This window comes from Bombina bombina, chromosome 8 (assembly GCF_027579735.1).
Source record: "Bombina bombina isolate aBomBom1 chromosome 8, aBomBom1.pri, whole genome shotgun sequence".
NCBI classification, from domain to species: Eukaryota; Metazoa; Chordata; class Amphibia; order Anura; family Bombinatoridae; genus Bombina; species Bombina bombina.
In genome coordinates, this window is record NC_069506.1 from 318,785,671 (window position 1) to 318,808,903 (window position 23,233).

Below are 23,233 nucleotides of genomic sequence, written 5' to 3' on the forward strand. Positions count from 1 at the left end.
TGCCCTTTTAAGGGGAATGCCCCTTTAGAGGCAATGGGTAGTTTAGGTTTATTAGTGTTAGTTTTTTTTTATTTTGGGGGGTTTGGTGTGTGGGGGGTTTTACTGTTAGGGGGGACTTTGTTTATTTTTAATGTAAAAGAGCTTTTAAACTTAGGGCAATGCCCTACAAAAGACCATTTTAAGGGCTATTGGTAGTTTAGTATTAGATTAGGAGGTGTTTTTATTTTGGGGGGATTTTTTTTCTAGGGGTATTAGTTTAGGTTTAATTTTATTTTTTTTTTATAACTTTGCTTATTTTTTTCAGTATTTTTATTTTTTATTTTTGTGTAGCTTGGGGGGGGTTGTATTTTTTAAAATATAGAGTGCCCTCTGGGAAGGCTTATCAACTAGTTTATTCATAAATACATATTTCTAGATATATCTGATGGTATTTTGTACAATATATATATATACTAAGCACGAAAGGGGACAGCACTCTCAGGCCGGACCGGGTACACATCTCATGACCCTGCAACATGCACAGCCCTCGGTGAAAAAACAGCACTCTCAGGAAGCTGCACCGTCCACAGAGCAACAGGCAGTTAACCCCAGACAGGTCTGGGTGCACGTCCCAAATGGGTAAATTAAAAAAAATATATACGATAATATAACACACAGAAAACGTTCAGCACTCACTTACAAGCTCACAACTAAGATACAAAGTAACAATGGAAGAGTTAGTTACCGCATCTGGCCAAATGGGACAAGCCCAGGTACCACGTCAAGGTTATTTTTTCTGTGTGCTATATTATTGTATATATTTTTTTGTAATTTACCCATTTGGGATGTGCACCCAGACCTGTCTGGGGTTAACTGCTTGTGGCTCTGTGGACAGTGCAGCTTCCTGAGAGTGCTGTTTTGGCACCCAGGGCTGTGCATGTTGCAGGGTCATGGGATGTGTACCCGATCCGGCCTGAGAGTGCTGTCCCTTTTCGTGTTTAGTATATGTCTAAGGAGATTACATAAGCCCGCGCACCCTTCATTTTTTCCAGTTTGTTTGAATGTGAGCCTGCATTGTGTGGCTGTTTAGGGACCCAGGTTTCGGAAGAGACCTTGACGTGATACCTGGGCTTGTCCCATTTGGCCAGATGCGGTAACTAACTCTTCCATTGCTGCTTTTTATCTTAGTTGTGAGCTTGTGAGTGCTGGACTTTTTCTGTGTGCTATATTATCGTATATATATATATATATATAGTAACAAAATGAAAACTTGCACTCACTGGGTATTTCAAAAATCAGATTTACTGTGATAAGTGTAACATTTTGGGAATTTTACATCCCCTTCCTCAGACCTGAGGTCTGAGTAACCATGGCAGATGAAGGAATGTGAGAGTGCACATCCTGGCTATATTATATATATATATATATATATATATATATATATATATATATATATATATATATATATATACACACACAAAGTTAAAAAAATTGCACTAGCCCTCTCGCCATTGGCGAGTTCAATTTAAGCAGGGTAAAGTAAATTACCAGTAATGAAACAATGGAATGTGCTTGGTGATTGGCAAGGTTCATTGGGTCTGCAAGCATACAGTAGTACCTTGACACACAGAAGTAACCCTTTATTTTATAATTATAAAACTGTTGCCTGAGCCATGCTGTTGTGGGATGTATGGGATGTACCATAACTGGTAGCCAATGAGTTTCACTATGGGGCTTGTGTTTTGTTGAATCAGGAAAGGAAATTTTAGATGAACTAGGATGATCCATGTATATATTTGTTTCCTGAACTCTGTCTCTCATAGCCTTCTGATATATATGTTGCTTGAAAAGGGATTCTGGGCCTCTCCATGTCTCATATACTATATTCTATTCTGATTTTTGTTATATTTCTCAGTTTCCTAATGGTGTTTATTTTTTTATGTTCACAGTCACTTATGCATAAAATGACAGAAAGCACTCTGATATTTAGCAATCCAGCACTGTTGCTGTCCTGTTAGCACTAAGTGTATAAAAATAGAAAAATTGTTATAAAGGCTAAGAAAGCAACAAAGAAAGTTTCACAGAACAGGGACAGCGAAAATAATGGCTTGTTGTTAAGTATGTTATTGCTTTATTCTTTAATACCCTGGGGCAAATGTCTATGTGTTTTATATTTAACCAGTTCACTATCTGTCTCTCTCTTGAATGTTTATAAGGTTTCCATATATGTGTATGAATAAATCTAAACAATAAAGAGAAAGATTATAAACATATAAACAGGATTTTTTTTATTTAAAATAAAAATAGAACATGTTTTAATAACGCAATTTATTTATAGCCCTTTTCTATCCATAAGTAAAGGAGTTCAGTGTTCTCCACAATCGTTTTTGCCAGCCTGGTTGCATAATGATGTAGCCAGGTCAGGGCAGTCCAACACTTTGTCAAATTATAGCATTTTCCAAGGCACAAGTGTATTGCATAATTTAACACAAAGATAGCAAAAGAACAAAGAAAAATTGATAATAGAAGTAATTTAAAAACGTTGCTTAAAATTGCTGCTCTATCTGAATCATGAAATAAAAAATTTGGGTTCAGTGGTTTAAATATGTTATATGCATTTTTCAGCAATCTTTATGCAATCTTACGTAAAATGACCTCACATGAAATTCTCTATCTTAAATGTCTGTTTAATAAATGGATTCTGTTGGTTTGCCCATTCTGCTAAACATGATCAAATAATACTAAGAAGCTAAATCAATTCTTATGTGACATTAAAGGGACAGTCTAACTCAATACATCATTTTGATTACTTATTCTTACATACCAGAGAAACATCCTGCAACTGGTCGCACATCTATAAGCTTGTAAGAAGTGCATGAAACATTTAAATATTCATCAGAGCTGAAAATGGCTGCCAAGCTCCGCCCACCTGTAAAAAGCTGACTAGAAAATATCACCTGAACATCTCTATGTAAAAAAGAAAGATATTTTACCTCAAAAGTTTCTCAGTAGCCACATCCCATTGTAAAGGACTTCTAAGCAGCAAATCAGTATGTCTGTCCCGGGACAGCGGAAGGAGCGAGCTTTCGTGCACACTCACCTTATTTCCCTATTCAGTGTAAGGAAGTTTACAATGAAATCTCATGAGATCACAGTAAAAGAGTTCATGACCTCAGCACTGTTGATGCTGATTGGCTGCTGTTCATTTCTTATTTTTTTTACCTGCAGCTGGGCAGCAGCTGAATTATAACTTTTTATACAGAACTTACTCTGCTGAGGAAATTGTGAGGTAAAATATCTTCCTTTTTTACATATAGATGCTCAGGTGATATTTTCCTGTCAGCTTTTTACAGTTATACTGCATCAGTTTCAAGTGATTTAGCATATGGGTATTATGTCCCTTTAAGTATCAAGTTGACTTTAATATGTAAACAAAACAGAGGTATGTGATTTTTCCAGAGCTGTTTGTCTGTGATAATGTGTCAATACACAGGCAGGTATTTTTGTATATAGGATATATGAGCTTACACACAAATAGACATAAGGGCAGACTTACCTACAATGAGACGCTCTGAGTCTGGCAGCTGTTTAAAGAGTTTTCGAAAATCCTCATTTCTCTGTTTATATGTTGGACTTAATACCTGAAAATATAGCACATAAGGACTGAATACAAAATAAAAGCATCAAATAAAAATAGACAAAAGACACAATTACTAACAGAAACAATGAGAAAGACATGTAGAAATACAATGGGTGTACGTCCTCTGTATTGTGCACTACAGAAGCTATTTGTCTAATAATAAAAGAAAAGGATAGGCATGTAACAGGGGCTATAGACTATCTCTATCTATGCAAATAAGGGGCTCCCTAGGGCTATAAAGAAAGCATAAAGGGTATAACCCAGATCCCTTTGTACTTCGCCAGCAGAATGGGTACATGCGCCAGTTACACTATTCCAGTTGTTGATGGCTTCCAGAATCTGTACAGTAAATTACAGTGTGAGAGCAGAGCAAACAATGAAAGGCTGTGTCTAAATTCTGATTCAAGACTAATTCTATATTCGCCATTGCAGCCAAGTGTTCCGTGACCAGCAAGAGCCACTTATTTCTATCAATGGGAGTCTGCAGCTGACTGTGATCCTCATTGCCGAACAGAGCAAATGACCCCTTTTTCTCATTGCAATGCTAAGAAATTGGTAGGGTTTGAAACAAACATTAAGGTTTGTGAAAACAAAATAATATTTGTATGAATTTGCTTGTGGGTGAAGAGATGTTACACGCCCTGAAATTGCGAGATTTCTAACCCAGCATGCTAATAATAATCTACTGCAGTCAATGTGACAAAAACTGAATGGATAGGATCTCCTATACGACTGCTATTTAAGGGACATGGAAAACAAATATTGTCTTTCATGATTCAGACAGAAAACACTTTTGTAAAAAAAGTTTCTAATTTACTTCTATTTTCAAATGAGCTTTGTTCTCATGTTATTCTTTGTTGAAGAGATATTTAGATAGGTAGCATGCACTGTCTCTGGAGCACTACATGCCATGAAATAGCTCTGCCATTTAGTGCTCTTGCTAACGTATAACATTGTTTAAAAACTGTTGCCATATATTGCTGCAGACATGTGCACACTCCTGAGCTGACCTTCCTGCTTTTTAACACAGAATAACAAGAAAATGAAGAAAATTTGATAAAATAAGTAAATTAGAAAGTTGTTTAAAATTGTATGTTCTATCTGAATCATGAAAGAGAGATTTTGGGTTTTATGACTCTTTACTGTTTTGTATTTATAGGCTTCCAACCTTCCTTTCAATGAGCACATTTTGAACATTTAGGCACAGAGATAAAGGGCTTGATTATCTAAAGCAGGGCAAGACAAACTGCCAGGAAGCCACTGTCATTTTAAAATTAGGCCCTGGAGCCATGGTTTAGAGTCCTCAATATACATTTATTTCTGGCTCACAAATGTGTTAAGCCCTGATCTAAAGCTCTCTGCTCTAGCGAGATTATCTAAGAAGTTTTGTCAGTAATCTGAGGTCCCTCTAATAATTTTACAAAGGCAAATATTAGCTCTATAGCTTTATCTCGCTACTCAGGTTCTGGATGTGAAGATAAGACACCTGCAATATAATTCTTTAAAACACGCACAAAAAAAGATTTGTAAAACATTGCGTGATTTCTCTCACGCTGGCGAGTTTTTAATCATCAGTCACTAAAGAGAAAGTAAACACCTTGAGATTTTTTTATATAAAATGTTTAGTTAGGCATAATGGTACAACATTGAAATATATTTTCATTATTTATTTTGCCCCTTTTCATATGATTTAACTCTAAAAATAGAGCAATTATGGCTCTTAGACCTTGAAATGTACCAGCTGACTTCTCAAGGCTGGCCCTCCTACATATCTGTCCCTTATTGGATTTATCCGATAACAACTACAAAGCAATGTATTTTATACTAACTTTATGACTGTGACTAACCTTGTTGTCTGTGTGCTAAAGCCCAGATTGGCTCCTTCAAATAAGGCAAATAGTGAGTGGAGTTTAGCTAATAAAAAATAATTACAGTAAAAAGATTTGATTGTGTTTTAAAGACATTACAACTTGGCTGATATGTTATTTTATGGTTACAAATGTCTTGCAATAACAAGGTATTTACAGTTCCTTAAAGGGACATTCTGCTCAAATTGAAATGCACATAGATTAATTACATCTTTGAATAGAAACAGATTTGCAATATACAGGTGTTGGCAAAAATGCTTCTAGTAAAATTTATCACTGTTTTAGTGTTTAACATGTTTGTGAAGCATAGCTAGATATTCTAAGTGCACCAGCAATTTAAATACTGTAGCTGCTCAAAGCACCAGTGGGGCTTGTATCATCTCAGAAAAACACTATAAGCTCTCTGTGCTAATGCTGTGTTTAAAATGCTGGTGCATACTTAAATGTACTTTTGAGACAAATATAGTGTTTATTAGAAGCATTTTTGCTAATACATTTATATTACAAGAATGCTTCTATTCAAAACTGAAATGCATTCATGTGGATTCATATTTTGGCTGCAATGTCCCTTTAAAGGGACAGTCAAGTCAAAAAAAAAACTTTCATGTTTTAAATAGGGCATGCAATTTTAAACAACTTCCCAATTTACTTTTATCACCAATTTTGCTTTGTTCTCTTGGTATTCTTAGTTGAAAGCTAAAACTAGGAGGTTCATATGCTAATTTCTTAGACCTTGAAGACTGCCTCTAATGTGAATACATTTTGACCACTAGAGGGCATTAGTTCACGTTTCATATAGATAACATTGAGCTCATGCACGTAAAGTGACCTAGGACTGAGCACTGATTTGGCTAAACTGCATGTCTGTCAAAAGAACTGCAATAAGGGGGCAGTCAGCAGAAGCTTAGATACAAGGTAATCACAGAGGTAAAACGTGTATCTCTGCTGTGTCAAGCTCAGGAGCTGCAGTATTATTTAACCCTTTTGCAGTATCTCCAAACTGTTCTTGATTTGCAAACCTTGTAAATGTTACTAACAAAGTGACACTGTTAAATTTAAAATATTTATTTTGCAATGCAGTGCTTAGCTACTGATTGATACTATGAGGTTAAAAGAACAGTAAAGTCAAAATTAAAGGTTTATGATTCAGATAGAACATACAATTTTAAGAAACTTTCCAATTTTCTTCTATTATCAAAATTGCTTTGATCTCTTCTTTTTTGAAGAATAACACTTGGTAAGACGATAGGAGCTTAGGAGCGTGCACATATCTTTAGCAGTCTATGGCAGCAGTGTTTGCAACAATATATAAAATTACTATAAACATTGTTGCAAACACTGCTGCCAGGTAGCTAAAGGCATATGCATGCTCCTGAGTTCAACTAGGATTACTGTTTAACAAAGGATAACAAGCGAACTAAGCAACATTGATTATAGACTTAAAGGGATAGTAAACCCCAACATTTTCTTTTATGATTCAGATAGAACATACAATTTTAGACAACTTTCCAATTTAATTATATTATCAAATGTTCTCTTGTTATCCATTGCTGAAGGGACAGCATTGCACTACTGACAGGAAGCTGAACACATCTAGTTAGCCAATCACAAGAGACAAATGTGTGCAGGCACCAATCACCAGCTAGCTCCCAGTAGTGTAGGATCTGTGCATATTCATTGTTTAACAAGGGATACTAAGGGAACGAAGCACATTTGAAAATAGAAGTGAATTTAAAAGTGTCTTAAAATGACCAGCTCTATCTGACTTATGCAAGTTTAATTTTGACGTTGCTTAAAAGTTCATGCTCCATCTAATCCTTTTAAGTTTATTTACTTTACAGAAGTTAAAGGACAGAAAATACACGTCTCACATATAACTACTATTTAATTGTCAAAATAGTCTTTTGGCAGAACTCATCCCTAAGGAACAATTGCTGATTGGCTGATAAAGACAACTCTCAGGACTCTATTGCTAGTTACAAGCCCCCCAAAATACCCTTAAACTGAGGGGGGAGGGATGCATCTAATTAAGTAAGACTCATTAAGTGATAATTATGTAACCACACATAATACATAATATTGCCCGTGCATCTTTACGTGTATCCGGCTGGGATGGTTAACCATTTCCCTGGCACCTGGCCAATGACAGAGGGAGTGTAGTGTAACCAGTCCTTTCCCAGGTAATATGGAGATAACTCCTGGGTGTGTTCAAAGAATTTAATTCTTGGGTAATAGGAATTGTTGATCTCTAGGTGGCTATGTTGAAGCCGCATATTTTTGTTTTAATTGGCATCGGCACAAGAAGCTTATAAATCTGTGGGTCAAATATGTGTGCAATGTGTGGGTCAGTGGGTGTGTTGAAAAATTTGGCTGTGATCATCAACATAGAAAGGAATAGAACAATACATATTTTATGACATTGTATTACATAGTGTAATAATATGCGTTGCTACAATGTGTTATATTTCAATGAGGAGACAAAAGAAATAGGTCGCTAGAAGAGGATCTTAGATATAAGCTCCTGTCAGCTGTATGCCCACACTACACCTCAATCAGACCCCAATGCCTGCAGCCCCATCAGCTATATTCAAATTTATGACCCCTATGCTTTAGTCACTTATATACTCATTATGGACCTCCAATAAGACCCCATTGCCTGCACTACTACCTAGAAGTCCCTGTTAAAATATGCCCACATCAGTTCTTGCCAACATCAGACCTCAGATAAGATCTCATAGCCTACTGCCTGACAGTTATATGTCCACATATGACCCCAGATCAGATGTAATGAGTTAAGTGGCCATTATTTTTAAATGGACTGTCCAGTTTTAACATTTTTCTGAAGGATCGAATTTGTCTACATCTGAACAAAGAGTACTTTTCCTTACCACATTGTAAACTATAGACAGTTTATCTATGTATAAAACCCTAAATATGCATACATTATATAAACTTGTAATGCCCAACACACTCATAATTTACATTATTATGATGATGTTAGTGACTACAGATATTCAGAATATATTTTATATAATTAATTACAGGGTAGTCTCTACAGTACACAGAATCATCTTACCAGAATATGTAGTTATACATAATAAACAAAACATATCTTCATATGTAACAACACAGAGTGTATTTGCAGTTTGTGTGTAAATATAGTCATTGATTGAGATATATATATATATATATATATATATATATACACACACATACATACATACATACACACATAAATACATACATACATACACACATACACACATACATACATACACACATGATACTGAATCAGTGCTATTTTTGGTGTTCCCTGTTTTTGTCTATGCAGCAGCTGAAGTATGTGGCTGACATTTTTGAGCTAAAATTGTCAGCAGAGAGATGCATGTTAGGTAGCATCAGTGCATTTTTGTGTATGTTGGTGTGAGCGTACATAAGTGATATTGAACGTATGTGTGTGTTTAAGTGCTTGTACATACATCACTGCTTTTGTGTTTGTGAACATTTGTATATGTCGGTTATATATATGTGTGTGTGTGTAGGTGGGAGTATATTTGTGTGAAGGTGGGTGTGTCTATTGGTATCTGTGAGTGCATGTGTCTGTGTGAGGATAAGTGTGTATTATGCACATTTGTTGATGTGTGTGTTTGTGTGTCAGAGTGTTTGTGTATGTTTGTGCATGTGTTTGTAGATGACTGTGTGTGTATGTGTAGATGACTATGTATTTAGAGGAGTGTTTACGTATGTCCATGTGTCAGTGTGTGTATATAGTTACAAATGTACTTGAGAGTGTATGTTTTAGTGTGTGTGTGTCTTGTTTATGTGTACATATATGTAAAAAGTGTGTGTGTCTGTATATGTGTTTATCTGCAAATATAGCTGATAGTTTATCTATAAGTGTTTGTGTTGTAGATAAAAGAATAGATGTATGTAAAATTCTGTCTGTGTTTGGGTATGCACATGTGTATATTTGCAGATGTACTTGTGAGTTTATGTATAAGTGTGTGTGTTTGTGCACAATCATTTGTATATTTGCTTGATAGGTGATGTATAAGTGTGTGTTTGTGCACAATCATTTGTATATTTGCTTGATAGGTGATGTATAAGTGTGTGTGTATGTGTGTGTTTGTGCACAATCATTTGTATATTTGCTTGATAGGTGATGTATAAGTGTGTGTGTGTGTTTGTTGTCTGTGTGCAGATAAAAGTGTAGATGCATTTAAACCTGTGTATGTGTGTGTTTGTGCACAATCATTTGTATATTTGCTTGATAGGTGATGTATAAGTGTGTGTTTGTGCACGATCATTTGTATATTTGCTTGATAGGTGATGTATAAGTGTGTGTTTGTGCACGATCATTTGTATATTTGCTTGATAGGTGATGTATAAGTGTGTGTTTGTGCACGATCATTTGTATATTTGCTTGATAGGTGATGTATAAGTGTGTGCTTGTGCATGATCATTTGTATATTTGCTTGATAGGTGATGTATAAGTGTGTGTTTGTGCACGATCATTTGTATATTTGCTTGATAGGTGATGTATAAGTGTGTGTTTGTGCACGATCATTTGTATATTTGCTTGATAGGTGATGTATAAGTGTGTGTGTGTGTTTGTTGTCTGTGTGCAGATAAAAGTGTAGATGCATTTAAACCTGTGTATGTGTGTGTTTGTGCACAATCATTTGTATATTTGCTTGATAGGTGACGTATAAGTGTGTGTTTGTGCACGATCATTTGTATATTTGCTTGATAGGTGATGTATAAGTGTGTGTTTGTGCACGATCATTTGTATATTTGCTTGATAGGTGATGTATAAGTGTGTGTTTGTGCACAATCATTTGTATATTTGCTTGATAGGTGATGTATAAGTGTGTGTGTGTGTGTGTGTTTGTGCACAATCATTTGTATATTTGCTTGATAGGTGATGTATAAGTGTGTGCTTGTGCATGATCATTTGTATATTTGCTTGATAGGTGATGTATAAGTGTGTGTTTGTAAAAGTTTGTGAATGTGGCAATTGTATAAAACCAATTTAAGAAATCGGAACTGTCCAGATGTGTGTGGTGAGTCAGGTCCTGTGTGTATGGGGGGGTAGCAGTATGTGACCTGGATTTTCCTGCATTTTGTGTGCTAAAGACAAAGACAGCAAACTCACAGCTGGTATCTCCTCAAGCTCAGAGCTACTAGACTGCAGCTCGTATTCCAGGGGAATATTCTGTAACCTCTCCAGATACCACACATAAGCTTCTTCCTGCAGACTGTCCGAGTCCCAGTCTGTCGAGTATTCGCTGGTTTCCATCAGTTCTTGTGAGAAATCCTCACTAAGCTGGTAAAGCTTCTCAGTGTCTTCTATCATCTCCCTTGTAAAGTCAGTCTATGGTTCACAATCTCTATTAGCTCACATGACAGACCACAAAAACTTCTCTAGTGGGTAAAACTCCCTAACTGTGTCTGCTCATACTCTGTGCTCCTTGCAGCTTTTCCCACTCCCCTCCTCCAGGGACCACGTGGGTTTCTGACCTACAGTAACCCAAGCTGTGAGTATAGAGCCTGAGCAGATGTTATCCCAGGGAAAACAGCAGCATGCGCCAGGAAGCATGTGAGATAAACACAGCCCTGACAGGCTGCACCCTAGCACAAGCCGTGTAACTGAATCAGCCTCACAGCCTGCCCCACAAGCTTTATAGGGCCTCTATTGGTAGATGGTATCGTCCACCTCCAGCATAAAGATAGAATACGTTTATTTTTAGGCAAAGGAACAATATTTAAAAAACAAATAATTTAATTTTAAATTCACCATCTTTTAGATGAAACCAATAAAAATGTCATTGTATCTTTAATCCTCCTTATTACAGCACAAATATGATGCCTTTAATATTATATAATAATAAAGTCACAGCACAATTTGTTTTATACTTATTTACAAATATTTAGTAAGTCTCTCTAACAAAAGTCTTAACCTATGCTAACTCTATAAACCTGGTCCTGTCACTCACCCATAGAGCTCTTAGCTTCCTTACTGTTTCTATAATATCCCAGCACAGACGCTGTCACCTACCTGTCTCTAGTGACAACCTACTCTTATCAGATAGCACCAGTTTCCAGCTCTGAACTCTTATCACCTACTGGGAGACTTAGCCGGATAGAGAAACCAGCTCATATTAGTCACTGAGATATCTGAGCTGAAATCAATAAGGGAGCGCAGCATTCACCAATCACAGGGGCCCAGAAAGCTTACAGGCAGCCCATAGAAACCTAGAAATAACCATTAACTGACAGGGGCTTTACTAATAACTCAGAATTAGTTCAGAGCTGTTGGAGAAGGCACCAATCACTATAAAATGTGCAAGGACTGAGAGCTGAGCACATGAGTCACTCGATACTGAGTCTTATCTAAAGCCAATTAACCACAGTGAGAGTGAACCCACACACAAGTGACCAGACAATAGGGAAGCCCATATATAGGAGGTGTGCACTACCTTAAAGGGGCAATAAAGATGATATTTATATATGCACAATTATGCTTTGCATAAAATAAATACAAGTTTTTAACAAGTAAGTTTGTTAGGAAAGTTCCCATTGCTTTGCTGTCTTGCAACAGGCCAGGGTCACAAGCCTTAAAGGGACACTCATGTTAAATTAAATGTTCATGATTCAGATACAGCATGTAATTTTAAACAACTTTCCAATTTACTTGCATTAAAAAAAAATTGCACAGTCTTTTATATTTACAATTTTTGAGTCACCAGATCCTACTGAGCATGTGCAAGAATTCACAGACTATACGTATATGCATTTGTGATTGGCTGATTGCTATCACATGGTACAGGGGGAATGGAAATATACATAACTTTGAAATTTGTTATAAAAAAAATCTACTACTCATTTGAAGCTCAGACTAAGTGCTACTGCATTGTCTTGTTATCTTGCATTTGTTGATTATGCAAATCTAAAGTTTTGACTGGTCCTTTAAAGGAACACTAAACCCATTTTTTTTCTTTCATGATTCAGATAGAGCAGCAATTTTAAGCAACTTTCTAATTTACTCCTATTATCAATGTTTCTTTGTTCTCTTCCTATCTTTATTTAAAAAGCAGGAATGTAAAACTTAAGAGCCGGCCCATTTTTGGTTGAGAACCTGGGTTATGCTTGCTTATTGGTTTGCTAACTGTATGCACCAAAAAGCAAGCGCTATCCATGGTGATGAACCTAAAATAGGCTGGCTCCTAAGCTTTACATTCCTACTTTTAAATAAAGATAGCAAGAGAACGAATACAAATTGAGAGTAGGAGTAAATTAGAAATCTGCTCAAAATTGCCTGCTCTATCTGAATCCTTAAAGAAAGAATTTGGGATTAGTATCCCTTTAAAGGGACGTTAAACACTTGTGAAAATTGTGCTTTGTTCCACTTCTCTGGAGAGGCCAAAAAGCTAAATCTATAGGTTTTAAGAATGCTGAAAATGATTAAAAGCAGCTATTTGATTTGCAGGTTACAGAATCTGTTTTGTGGCCTTTATAGGGAATGTGGGAAAACACATTTATTTTTTTACAGAAGCAAGAGGTGTTTAATGTCTTATTAAAAAGCTTCTTCAGTATGTTTATATCCCCCTCCCCCCTGCTATTGCCAATAAGGGACTTATATAAATAATATCCCGTACTGGTAAAAGTATCACTGTGTAACAGGTTGCAGGGTCAGTTACAGATTAGTGAAGGATGAGCTCCATTCTATCAGGGGAGGGGGATCATCTACAAAATGTTTTGTAAATGATCCATTTGCATTGCCCATCTGGGAGTGTTTTTGTAACAATGTATAGTTTTGCTTATTTTTTAATAACATTGTGCTGATTTTCAGACTCCTAACCAAGCCCCAAAGTATCAGCTGTAGACACAAGTCTAAATACTCCTGCTTGCTCCTGGTTCTAGTTGTATAATGGGTCTTTTCATATGCAGGGGAGAGTCTGATCTTCCTCCTTTCTCAGCCCCTTTCAATGGTTGTCCCAGCCTAACCTCAGTACCCTGGACAGTACTTGTTTATTGGTGCAGTCCCATCAGCAAGGACAACCCAGGTTGTGAACCAAAAATGGGCCGGGTTCTAAACTTACATTCTTGCTTTTCAAATAAAGATAGCAAGAGAATGAAGAAAAATTGATAATAGGAGTAAATTAGAATGAACAAAGGTTTTGTTTATTTATTTTGTTAAACAGTCAGTATACCTTATACATTTATTTACTACTTTTAAACATCCCAACATCAATAAGCTGAGATATAATAAGATGACAACACTGCAGCTACGTGTAAAATGCCACAATATCAAGAAAACAAGAAAAATGCACAAATGAAAATGCAAGTAGGTCAAAGTCAAAGCGACTATAAAAAGGACAACAATTATCTCTTCCCCCCCCCCCCCCTCCCTCAAAAACTCTGGTATATAGAAGAAAATATGTGCAGATTTAAAGGGATAGTCTACACCATGGTCATCTTAAAGTCTTACCATAGATTAAGCCCCTGCACTGCTTTCTATTTCATGTAGCAGGAATGGTAAAAAGTTATTTTAAAAAAGATTATCGTTTCTGGCCACTTTGAAATGGCTGCCAAACTCTGATAACATCATGAATCGAGCTAGATCTGGGCATTTATTTGAATAATATTGACAATCTGCTTATTCCAACTAGTGAGGCTTTAGTGATTAAACGCAATATGCAGCTCAGATCGTGAGGTCATCAGTGGGTGGAGTTTGGTGGCCATTTCAGTATGGCCATAAAAAACATTCTTTCTAAAATAACTTTTCTACCATTCCTGCTGCATGATATAGAAAGGGGTGCAGGAGGCTATTTGCAGCTTAACCTAAGGTAAGACATAAAGATGACTAAGGTGTAGACTGTCCCTTAAATGAACATTCTTGTCATGGCTGATCAGTTAATCATCACTCACACAGTTTAGCCCTCACCAGTAACTCATATCTGATCAGTAACCAGTCACTCACACAGTTTAGCCCTCACCAGTAACTCATGTCTGATCAGTAACCAGTCACTCACACTGTTTAGCCCTCACTAGTAACTCATATCTGATCAGTAACCTGTCACTCACACAGTTTAGCCCTTACTAGTAACTCCTATCTGACCAGTAACCAGTCACTCACACAGTTTAGCCCTTACTAGTAACTCCTATCTGACCAGTAACTCACACAGTTTAGCCCTGACTAGTAACTCATATCTGATCAGTAACCAGTCACTCACACTGTTTAACCCTGACCAGTAACTCATATCTGATCAGTAACCAGTCACTCAAACTGTTTAGCCCTCACAAGTAACTTATATCTGATCAGTAACCGGTCACTCACACAGTTTAGCCCTGACTACTAACTCATATCTGATCAGTAACTGGTCACAAATGCAGTTTAGCCCTGACTAGTAACTCATATCTGATCAGTAACCAGTCACTCACACTGTTTAGCCCTGAATAGTAACTCATATCTTATCAGTAACCAGTCACTCACACTGTTTAGCCCTGACTAGTAACTCATATCTGATCAGTAACCAGTCACTCACACAGTTTAGCCCTGACTAGTAACTCATATCTGATCAGTAACCAGTCACTCACACTGTTTAGTCTCACCAGTAACTCATATCTGATCAGTAACCAATCACTCACACAGTTTAGCCCTGACTAGTAACTCATATCTGATTAGTAACCAGTCACTCACACTGTTTCGCCCTCACAAGTAACTCATATCTGATCAGTAACCGGTCACTCACACTGTTTCGCCCTCACAAGTAACTCATAGCTGATCAGTAACCAGTCATTCACACAGTTTAGCACTGACTAGTAACTCATATCTGATCAGTAACCAGTCACTCACACAGTTTAGCCCTGACTAGCAACTCATATCTGATCAGTAACCAGTCACTCACGCTGTTTAGTCTCACCAGTAACTCATATCTGATCAGTAACCAGTCACTCACACAGTTTAGTCTCACCAGTAACTCATATCTGATCAGTAACCGGTCACTCACACTGTTTAGCCCTCACCAGTAACTCCTATCTGATCAGTAACCAGTCACTCACACAGTTTAGCCCTCACCAGTAACTCATATCTGATCAGTAACTAGTCACTCACACTGTTTAGCCCTCACCAGTAACTCCTATCTGATCAGTAACCAGTCACTCACACTGTTTAGCCCTCACCAGTAACTCATATCTGATCAGTAACCAGTCACTCACACTGTTTAGCCCTGACTAGTAACTCATATCTGATCAGTAACCAGTCACTCACACAGTTTAGCCCTCACCAGTAACTCATATCTGATCAGTAACTAGTCAATCACACAGTTTAGCCCTGACTAGTAACTCATATCTGATCAGTAACCAGTCACTCACACAGTTTAGCCCTGACGAGTAACTCATATCTGATCAGAAACCAGTCACTCACACTGTTTAGCCATCACAAGTAACTCATATCTGATCAGTAACCGGTCACTCACACTGTTTAGTCTCACCAGTAACTCATATCTGATCAGTAACCAGTCACTCACACAGTTTAGCCCTCACCAGTAACTCATATCTGATCATTAACCAGTCACTCACACAGTTTAGCCCTCACCAGTAACTCATATCTGATCAGTAACCAGTCACTCACACAGTTTAGCCCTGACTAGTAACTCATATCTGATCAGTAACCGGTCACTCACACAGTTTAGCCCTTACTAGTAACTCCTATCTGATCAGTAACCAGTCACTCACACTGTTTCGCCCTCACAAGTAACTCATAGCTGATCAGTAACCGGTCACTCACACTGTTTAGCACTGACTAGTAACTCATATCTGATCAGTAACCAGTCACTCACACTGTTTCGCCCTCACAAGTAACTCATAGCTGATCAGTAACCAGTCACTCATACAGTTTAGCCCTGACTAGTAACTCATATCTGATCAGTAACTAGTCACTCACACAGTTTAGCCCTGACTAGTAACTCATATCTGATCAGTAACCAGTCACTCACACAGTTTAGCCCTGACTAGTAACTCATATCTGATCAGTAACCAGTCACTCACACAGTTTAGCCCTGACGAGTAACTCATATCTGATCAGAAACCAGTCACTCACACTGTTTAGCCCTCACCAGTAACTCATATCTGATCAGTAACCAGCCACTCACACAGTTTAGCCCTGACTAGTAACTCATATCTGATCAGTAACCAGTCACTCACACTGTTTAGCCCTGACTAGTAACTCATATTTGATCAGTAACCAGTCACTCACACTGTTTAGCCCTCACCAGTAACTCATATCTGATCAGTAACCAGTCACTCACACAGTTTAGCCCTGACTAGTAACTCATATCTGATCAGTAACCAGTCACTCACACAGTTTAGCCCTGACGAGTAACTCATATCTGATCAGAAACCAGTCACTCACACTGTTTAGCCATCACAAGTAACTCATATCTGATGAGTAACCAGTCACTCACACAGTTTAGCCCTCACCAGTAACTCATATCTGATCAGTAACCAGCCACTCACACAGTTTAGCCCTGACTAGTAACTCATATCTGATCAGTAACCAGTCACTGACACAGTTTAGCCCTGACCAGTAACTCATATCTGATCAGTAACCAGTCACTGACACAGTTTAGCCCTGACCAGTAACTCATATCTCATCAGTAACCGGTCACTCACACAGTCCCTGGTCTCTGCTTTCATTCTTAGACATTTGCCTGAATGGACAGCAGTGGTAGATAGTGGGCAGAGCTCCCAACCAGTGACAATACCGCATTATTCGGGACAGTTCGGAGCTCTGACTCTCCCCTTGCTCACAAGGATTTTAAAACACATGATCTATTACATGCACCAAATCATCAAACACATTAATACAAATTTGTAATCTCAATTTTTAGACTACAGTATTCATAGCTCAACCCAAAGTATACTGTATTTATATATGTATACTTAAAAAGACATGAAAGTCACTCACATTGTTTAGTCTCACAAGTTTAGCCCTGACTAGTAACTCATATCTGATCAGTAACCGGTCACTCACACAGTTTAGCCCTTACTAGTAACTCCTATCTGATCAGTAACCAGTCACTCACACTGTTTCGCCCTCACAAGTAACTCATAGCTGATCAGTAACCGGTCACTCACACTGTTTAGCACTGACTAGTAACTCATATCTGATCAGTAACCAGTCACTCACACTGTTTCGCCCTCACAAGTAACTCATAGCTGATCAGTAACCAGTCACTCATACAGTTTAGCCCTGACTAGTAACTCATATCTGATCAGTAACTAGTCACTCACACAGTTTAGCACTGACTAGTAACTCATATCTGATCAGTAACCAGTCACTCACACAGTTTAGCCCTGACTAGTAACTCATATCTGATCAGTAACCAGTCACTCACACAGTTTAGCCCTGACGAGTAACTCATATCTGATCAGAAACCAGTCACTCACACTGTTTAGCCCTCACCAGTAACTCATATCTGATCAGTAACCAGCCACTCACACAGTTTAGCCCTGACTAGTAACTCATATCTGATCAGTAACCAGTCACTCACACTGTTTAGCCCTGACTAGTAACTCATATTTGATCAGTAACCAGTCACTCACACTGTTTAGCCCTCACCAGTAACTCATATCTGATCAGTAACCAGTCACTCACACAGTTTAGCCCTGACTAGTAACTCATATCTGATCAGTAACCAGTCACTCACACAGTTTAGCCCTGACTAGTAACTCATATCTGATCAGTAACCAGTCACTCACACAGTTTAGCCCTGACGAGTAACTCATATCTGATCAGAAACCAGTCACTCACACTGTTTAGCCATCACAAGTAACTCATATCTGATGAGTAACCAGTCACTCACACAGTTTAGCCCTCACCAGTAACTCATATCTGATCAGTAACCAGCCACTCACACAGTTTAGCCCTGACTAGTAACTCATATCTGATCAGTAACCAGTCACTGACACAGTTTAGCCCTGACCAGTAACTCATATCTGATCAGTAACCAGTCACTGACACAGTTTAGCCCTGACCAGTAACTCACATCTCATCAGTAACCGGTCACTCACACAGTCCCTGGTCTCTGCTTTCATTCTTAGACATTTGCCTGAATGGACAGCAGTGGTAGATAGTGGGCAGAGCTCCCAACCAGTGACAATACCGCATTATTCGGGACAGTTCGGAGCTCTGACTCTCCCCTTGCTCACAAGGATTTTAAAACACATGATCTATTACATGCACCAAATCATCAAACACATTAATACAAATTTGTAATCTCAATTTTTAGACTACAGTATTCATAGCTCAACCCAAAGTATACTGTATTTATATATGTATACTTAAAAAGACATGAAAGTCACTCACATTGTTTAGTCTCACAAGTAACTCATATCTGATAAGTAACTAGTCACTCACACTGTTTAACCCTCACCAGTAATTCATATCTGATCAGTAACCAGTTACTCACACTGTTTAGCCCTCACCAGTAACTCATATCTGATCATTTACCTGTCACTCACACGGTTTAGTCTCACCAATAACTCATATCTGATCAGTAACCGGTCACTCACACTGTTTAGCCCTCACCAGTAACTCATATCTGATCAGTAACCAGTCACTCACACAGTTTAGCCCCGACTAGTAACTCATATCTGATCAGTAACTAGTCGCTCACACAGTTTAGCCCTGACTAGTAACTCATATCTGATCAGTAACCGGTCACTCACACTGTTTAGCCCTCACCAGTAACTCATATCTGATCAGTAACCAGTCACTCACGCTGTTTAGTCTCACCAGTAACTCATATCTGATCAGTAACCAGTCACTCACACTGTTTAGTCTCACCAGTAACTCATATCTGATCAGTAACCGGTCACTCACACTGTTTAGCCCTCACCAGTAACTCATATCTGATCAGTAACCAGTCACTCACACAGTTTAGCCCTGACTAGTAACTCATATCTGATCAGTAACCAGTCACTCACACTGTTTAGTCTCACCAGTAACTCATATCTGATCAGTAACCAGTCATTCACACTGTTTAGTCTCACCAGTAACTCATATCTGATCAGTAACCGGTCACTCACACTGTTTAGCCCTCACCAGTAACTCATATCTGATCAGTAACCAGTCACTCACACTGTTTAGTCTCACCAGTAACTCATATCTGATCAGTAACCGGTCACTCACACTGTTTAGCCCTCACCAGTAACTCATATCTGATCAGTAACCAGTCACTCACACAGTTTAGTCTCACCAGTAACTCATATCTGATCAGTAACCGGTCACTCACACTGTTTAGCCCTCACCAGTAACTCATATCTGATCAGTAACCAGTCACTCACACAGTTTAGCCCTGACTAGTAACTCATATCTGATCAGTAACCAGTCACTCACACTGTTTAGTCTCACCAGTAACTCATATCTGATCAGTAACCAGTCACTCACACTGTTTAGTCTCACCAGTAACTCATATCTGATCAGTAACCGGTCACTCACACTGTTTAGCCCTCACCAGTAACTCATATCTGATCAGTAACCAGTCACTCACACAGTTTAGCCCTGACTAGTAACTCATATCTGATCAGTAACCAGTCACTCACGCTGTTTAGTCTCACCAGTAACTCATATCTGATCAGTAACCAGTCACTCACACTGTTTAGTCTCACCAGTAACTCATATCTGATCAGTAACCAGTCACTCACACTGTTTAGTCTCACCAGTAACTCATATCTGATCAGTTACCGGTCACTCACACTGTTTAGCCCTCACCAGTAACTCATATCTGATCAGTAACCAGTCACTCACGCTGTTTAGTCTCACCAGTAACTCATATCTGATCAGTAAATAGTCACTCACACTTTTTAGTCTCACCAGTAACTCATATCTGATCAGTAACCGGTCACTCACACTGTTTAGCCCTCACCAGTAACTCATATCTGATCAGTAACCAGTCACTCACACAGTTTAGCCCTGACTAGCAACTCATATCTGATCAGTAACCAGTCACTCACGCTGTTTAGTCTCACCAGTAACTCATATCTGATCAGTAACCAGTCACTCACACAGTTTAGTCTCACCAGTAACTCATATCTGATCAGTAACCGGTCACTCACACTGTTTAGCCCTCACCAGTAACTCATATCTGATCAGTAACCAGTCACTCACACAGTTTAGCCCTCACCAGTAACTCATATCTGATCAGTAACCAGCCACTCACACAGTTTAGCCCTGACTAGTAACTCATATCTGATCAGTAACCAGTCACTGACACAGTTTAGCCCTGACCAGTAACTCATATCTGATCAGTAACCAGTCACTGACACAGTTTAGCCCTGACCAGTAACTCATATCTCATCAGTAACCGGTCACTCACACAGTCCCTGGTCTCTGCTTTCATTCTTAGACATTTGCCTGAATGGACAGCAGTGGTAGATAGTGGGCAGAGCTCCCAACCAGTGACAATACCGCATTATTCGGGACAGTTCGGAGCTCTGACTCTCCCCTTGCTCACAAGGATTTTAAAACACATGATCTATTACATGCACCAAATCATCAAACACATTAATACAAATTTGTAATCTCAATTTTTAGACTACAGTATTCATAGCTCAACCCAAAGTATACTGTATTTATATATGTATACTTAAAAAGACATGAAAGTCACTCACATTGTTTAGTCTCACAAGTAACTCATATCTGATAAGTAACTAGTCACTCACACTGTTTAACCCTCACCAGTAATTCATATCTGATCAGTAACCAGTTACTCACACTGTTTAGCCCTCACCAGTAACTCATATCTGATCATTTACCTGTCACTCACACGGTTTAGTCTCACCAATAACTCATATCTGATCAGTAACCGGTCACTCACACTGTTTAGCCCTCACCAGTAACTCATATCTGATCAGTAACCAGTCACTCACACAGTTTAGCCCCGACTAGTAACTCATATCTGATCAGTAACTAGTCGCTCACACAGTTTAGCCCTGACTAGTAACTCATATCTGATCAGTAACCGGTCACTCACACTGTTTAGCCCTCACCAGTAACTCATATCTGATCAGTAACCAGTCACTCACGCTGTTTAGTCTCACCAGTAACTCATATCTGATCAGTAACCAGTCACTCACACTGTTTAGTCTCACCAGTAACTCATATCTGATCAGTAACCGGTCACTCACACTGTTTAGCCCTCACCAGTAACTCATATCTGATCAGTAACTAGTCGCTCACACAGTTTAGCCCTGACTAGTAACTCATATCTGATCAGTAACCGGTCACTCACACTGTTTAGCCCTCACCAGTAACTCATATCTGATCAGTAACCAGTCACTCACACAGTTTAGCCCTGACTAGTAACTCATATCTGATCAGTAACCAGTCACTCACGCTGTTTAGTCTCACCAGTAACTCATATCTGATCAGTAACCAGTCACTCACACTGTTTAGTCTCACCAGTAACTCATATCTGATCAGTAACCAGTCACTCACACTGTTTAGTCTCACCAGTAACTCATATCTGATCAGTAACTGGTCACTCACACTGTTTAGCCCTCACCAGTAACTCATATCTGATCAGTAACCAGTCACTCACGCTGTTTAGTCTCACCAGTAACTCATATCTGATCAGTAAATAGTCACTCACACTTTTTAGTCTCACCAGTAACTCATATCTGATCAGTAACCGGTCACTCACACTGTTTAGCCCTCACCAGTAACTCATATCTGATCAGTAACCAGTCACTCACACAGTTTAGCCCTGACTAGCAACTCATATCTGATCAGTAACCAGTCACTCACGCTGTTTAGTCTCACCAGTAACTCATATCTGATCAGCAAACCGGTCACTCACACTGTTTAGTGTCACCAGTAACTCATATCTGATCAGTAACCGGTCACTCACACTGTTTAGTCTCACCAGTAACTCATATCTGATCAGTAACCAGTCACTCACACAGTTTAGCCCTCACCAGTAACTCATATCTGATCAGTAATCGGTCACTCATACTGTTTAGCCCACACCAGTAACCATGGGTCGAGTCAGATAAGTTTGTGATCTCTGATTTCGTTCTTAGACATTTGCCTGAAAAGAAAGCAGAGGTAGATAGTGGGCAGAGCTCCCAACCAGTGACAAACCCAGCATATATATATTTATGTGTGTGCGTGCATGAGTGCGTGCGTGCGTACATGCGCATACAAATCCCCAAATACAGAACTTAAAAAAAATACAGGCCGAGAAAAATAGTAAATTTTGATAATTGTAAGTCACAATTTTCTCTTCCTGTGTCTTTGGTTTGTTTTTTTGTGTTCTAAATGCAAATAATAGTCTCTATTTATTTAAAACAACAACTATTACCTTTCCGATTAGAGTACTGTACTACTGTTCTATGGTGCTATGTATACAAAGTATTACAAAATTATATAAACTTTCTTTAGGTTAAATGTATAAGCTGTATTAAAACATTTAAATGTTGCCTAAATAACATAAGATATTGCTTATTTAGAGACAAGGGGTTGGGGGGAGTAGAGTTATGGAAATAATACCAGGTTTTACGTATGTTTACTCTTAAAAATAATATTCTAAATACTAGAATTCAAATTGTGTAGAGAAGCAAAACCTGGAGTGGATTACTCACTGAGACATCAGACAACAACTAGACAAACTAGTTGTAACTAGGAGTACAACAAAGTTTAAAGAGAGAATAATTCCACTAGTATATTATCAAACTTAAA

At 38.4% G+C, this 23,233-nt stretch overlaps 1 protein-coding gene across 2 annotated transcripts in view; it reads right to left on the reverse strand.

Moving 5' to 3' along the window:
- GRAMD1B (GRAM domain containing 1B) overlaps positions 1 to 23,233 on the reverse strand; it is a 602,742-nt gene that overhangs the window by 53,945 nt on the left and 525,564 nt on the right. Inside the window, exons 1-2 of one of the 2 annotated variants that reach the window (XM_053691525.1) lie at positions 10,643 to 11,632; positions 3,536 to 3,620 (exon numbers count right to left, since the gene is read on the reverse strand). In XM_053691525.1, the coding sequence (XP_053547500.1) occupies positions 3,536 to 3,620; positions 10,643 to 10,843 (286 nt within the window). In that variant the 5' untranslated portion in view covers positions 10,844 to 11,632. Of the gene's footprint in view, positions 1 to 3,535; positions 3,621 to 10,642; positions 11,633 to 23,233 lie in introns of those variants that run through there. The other variant, XM_053691526.1, reaches the window with a different exon arrangement.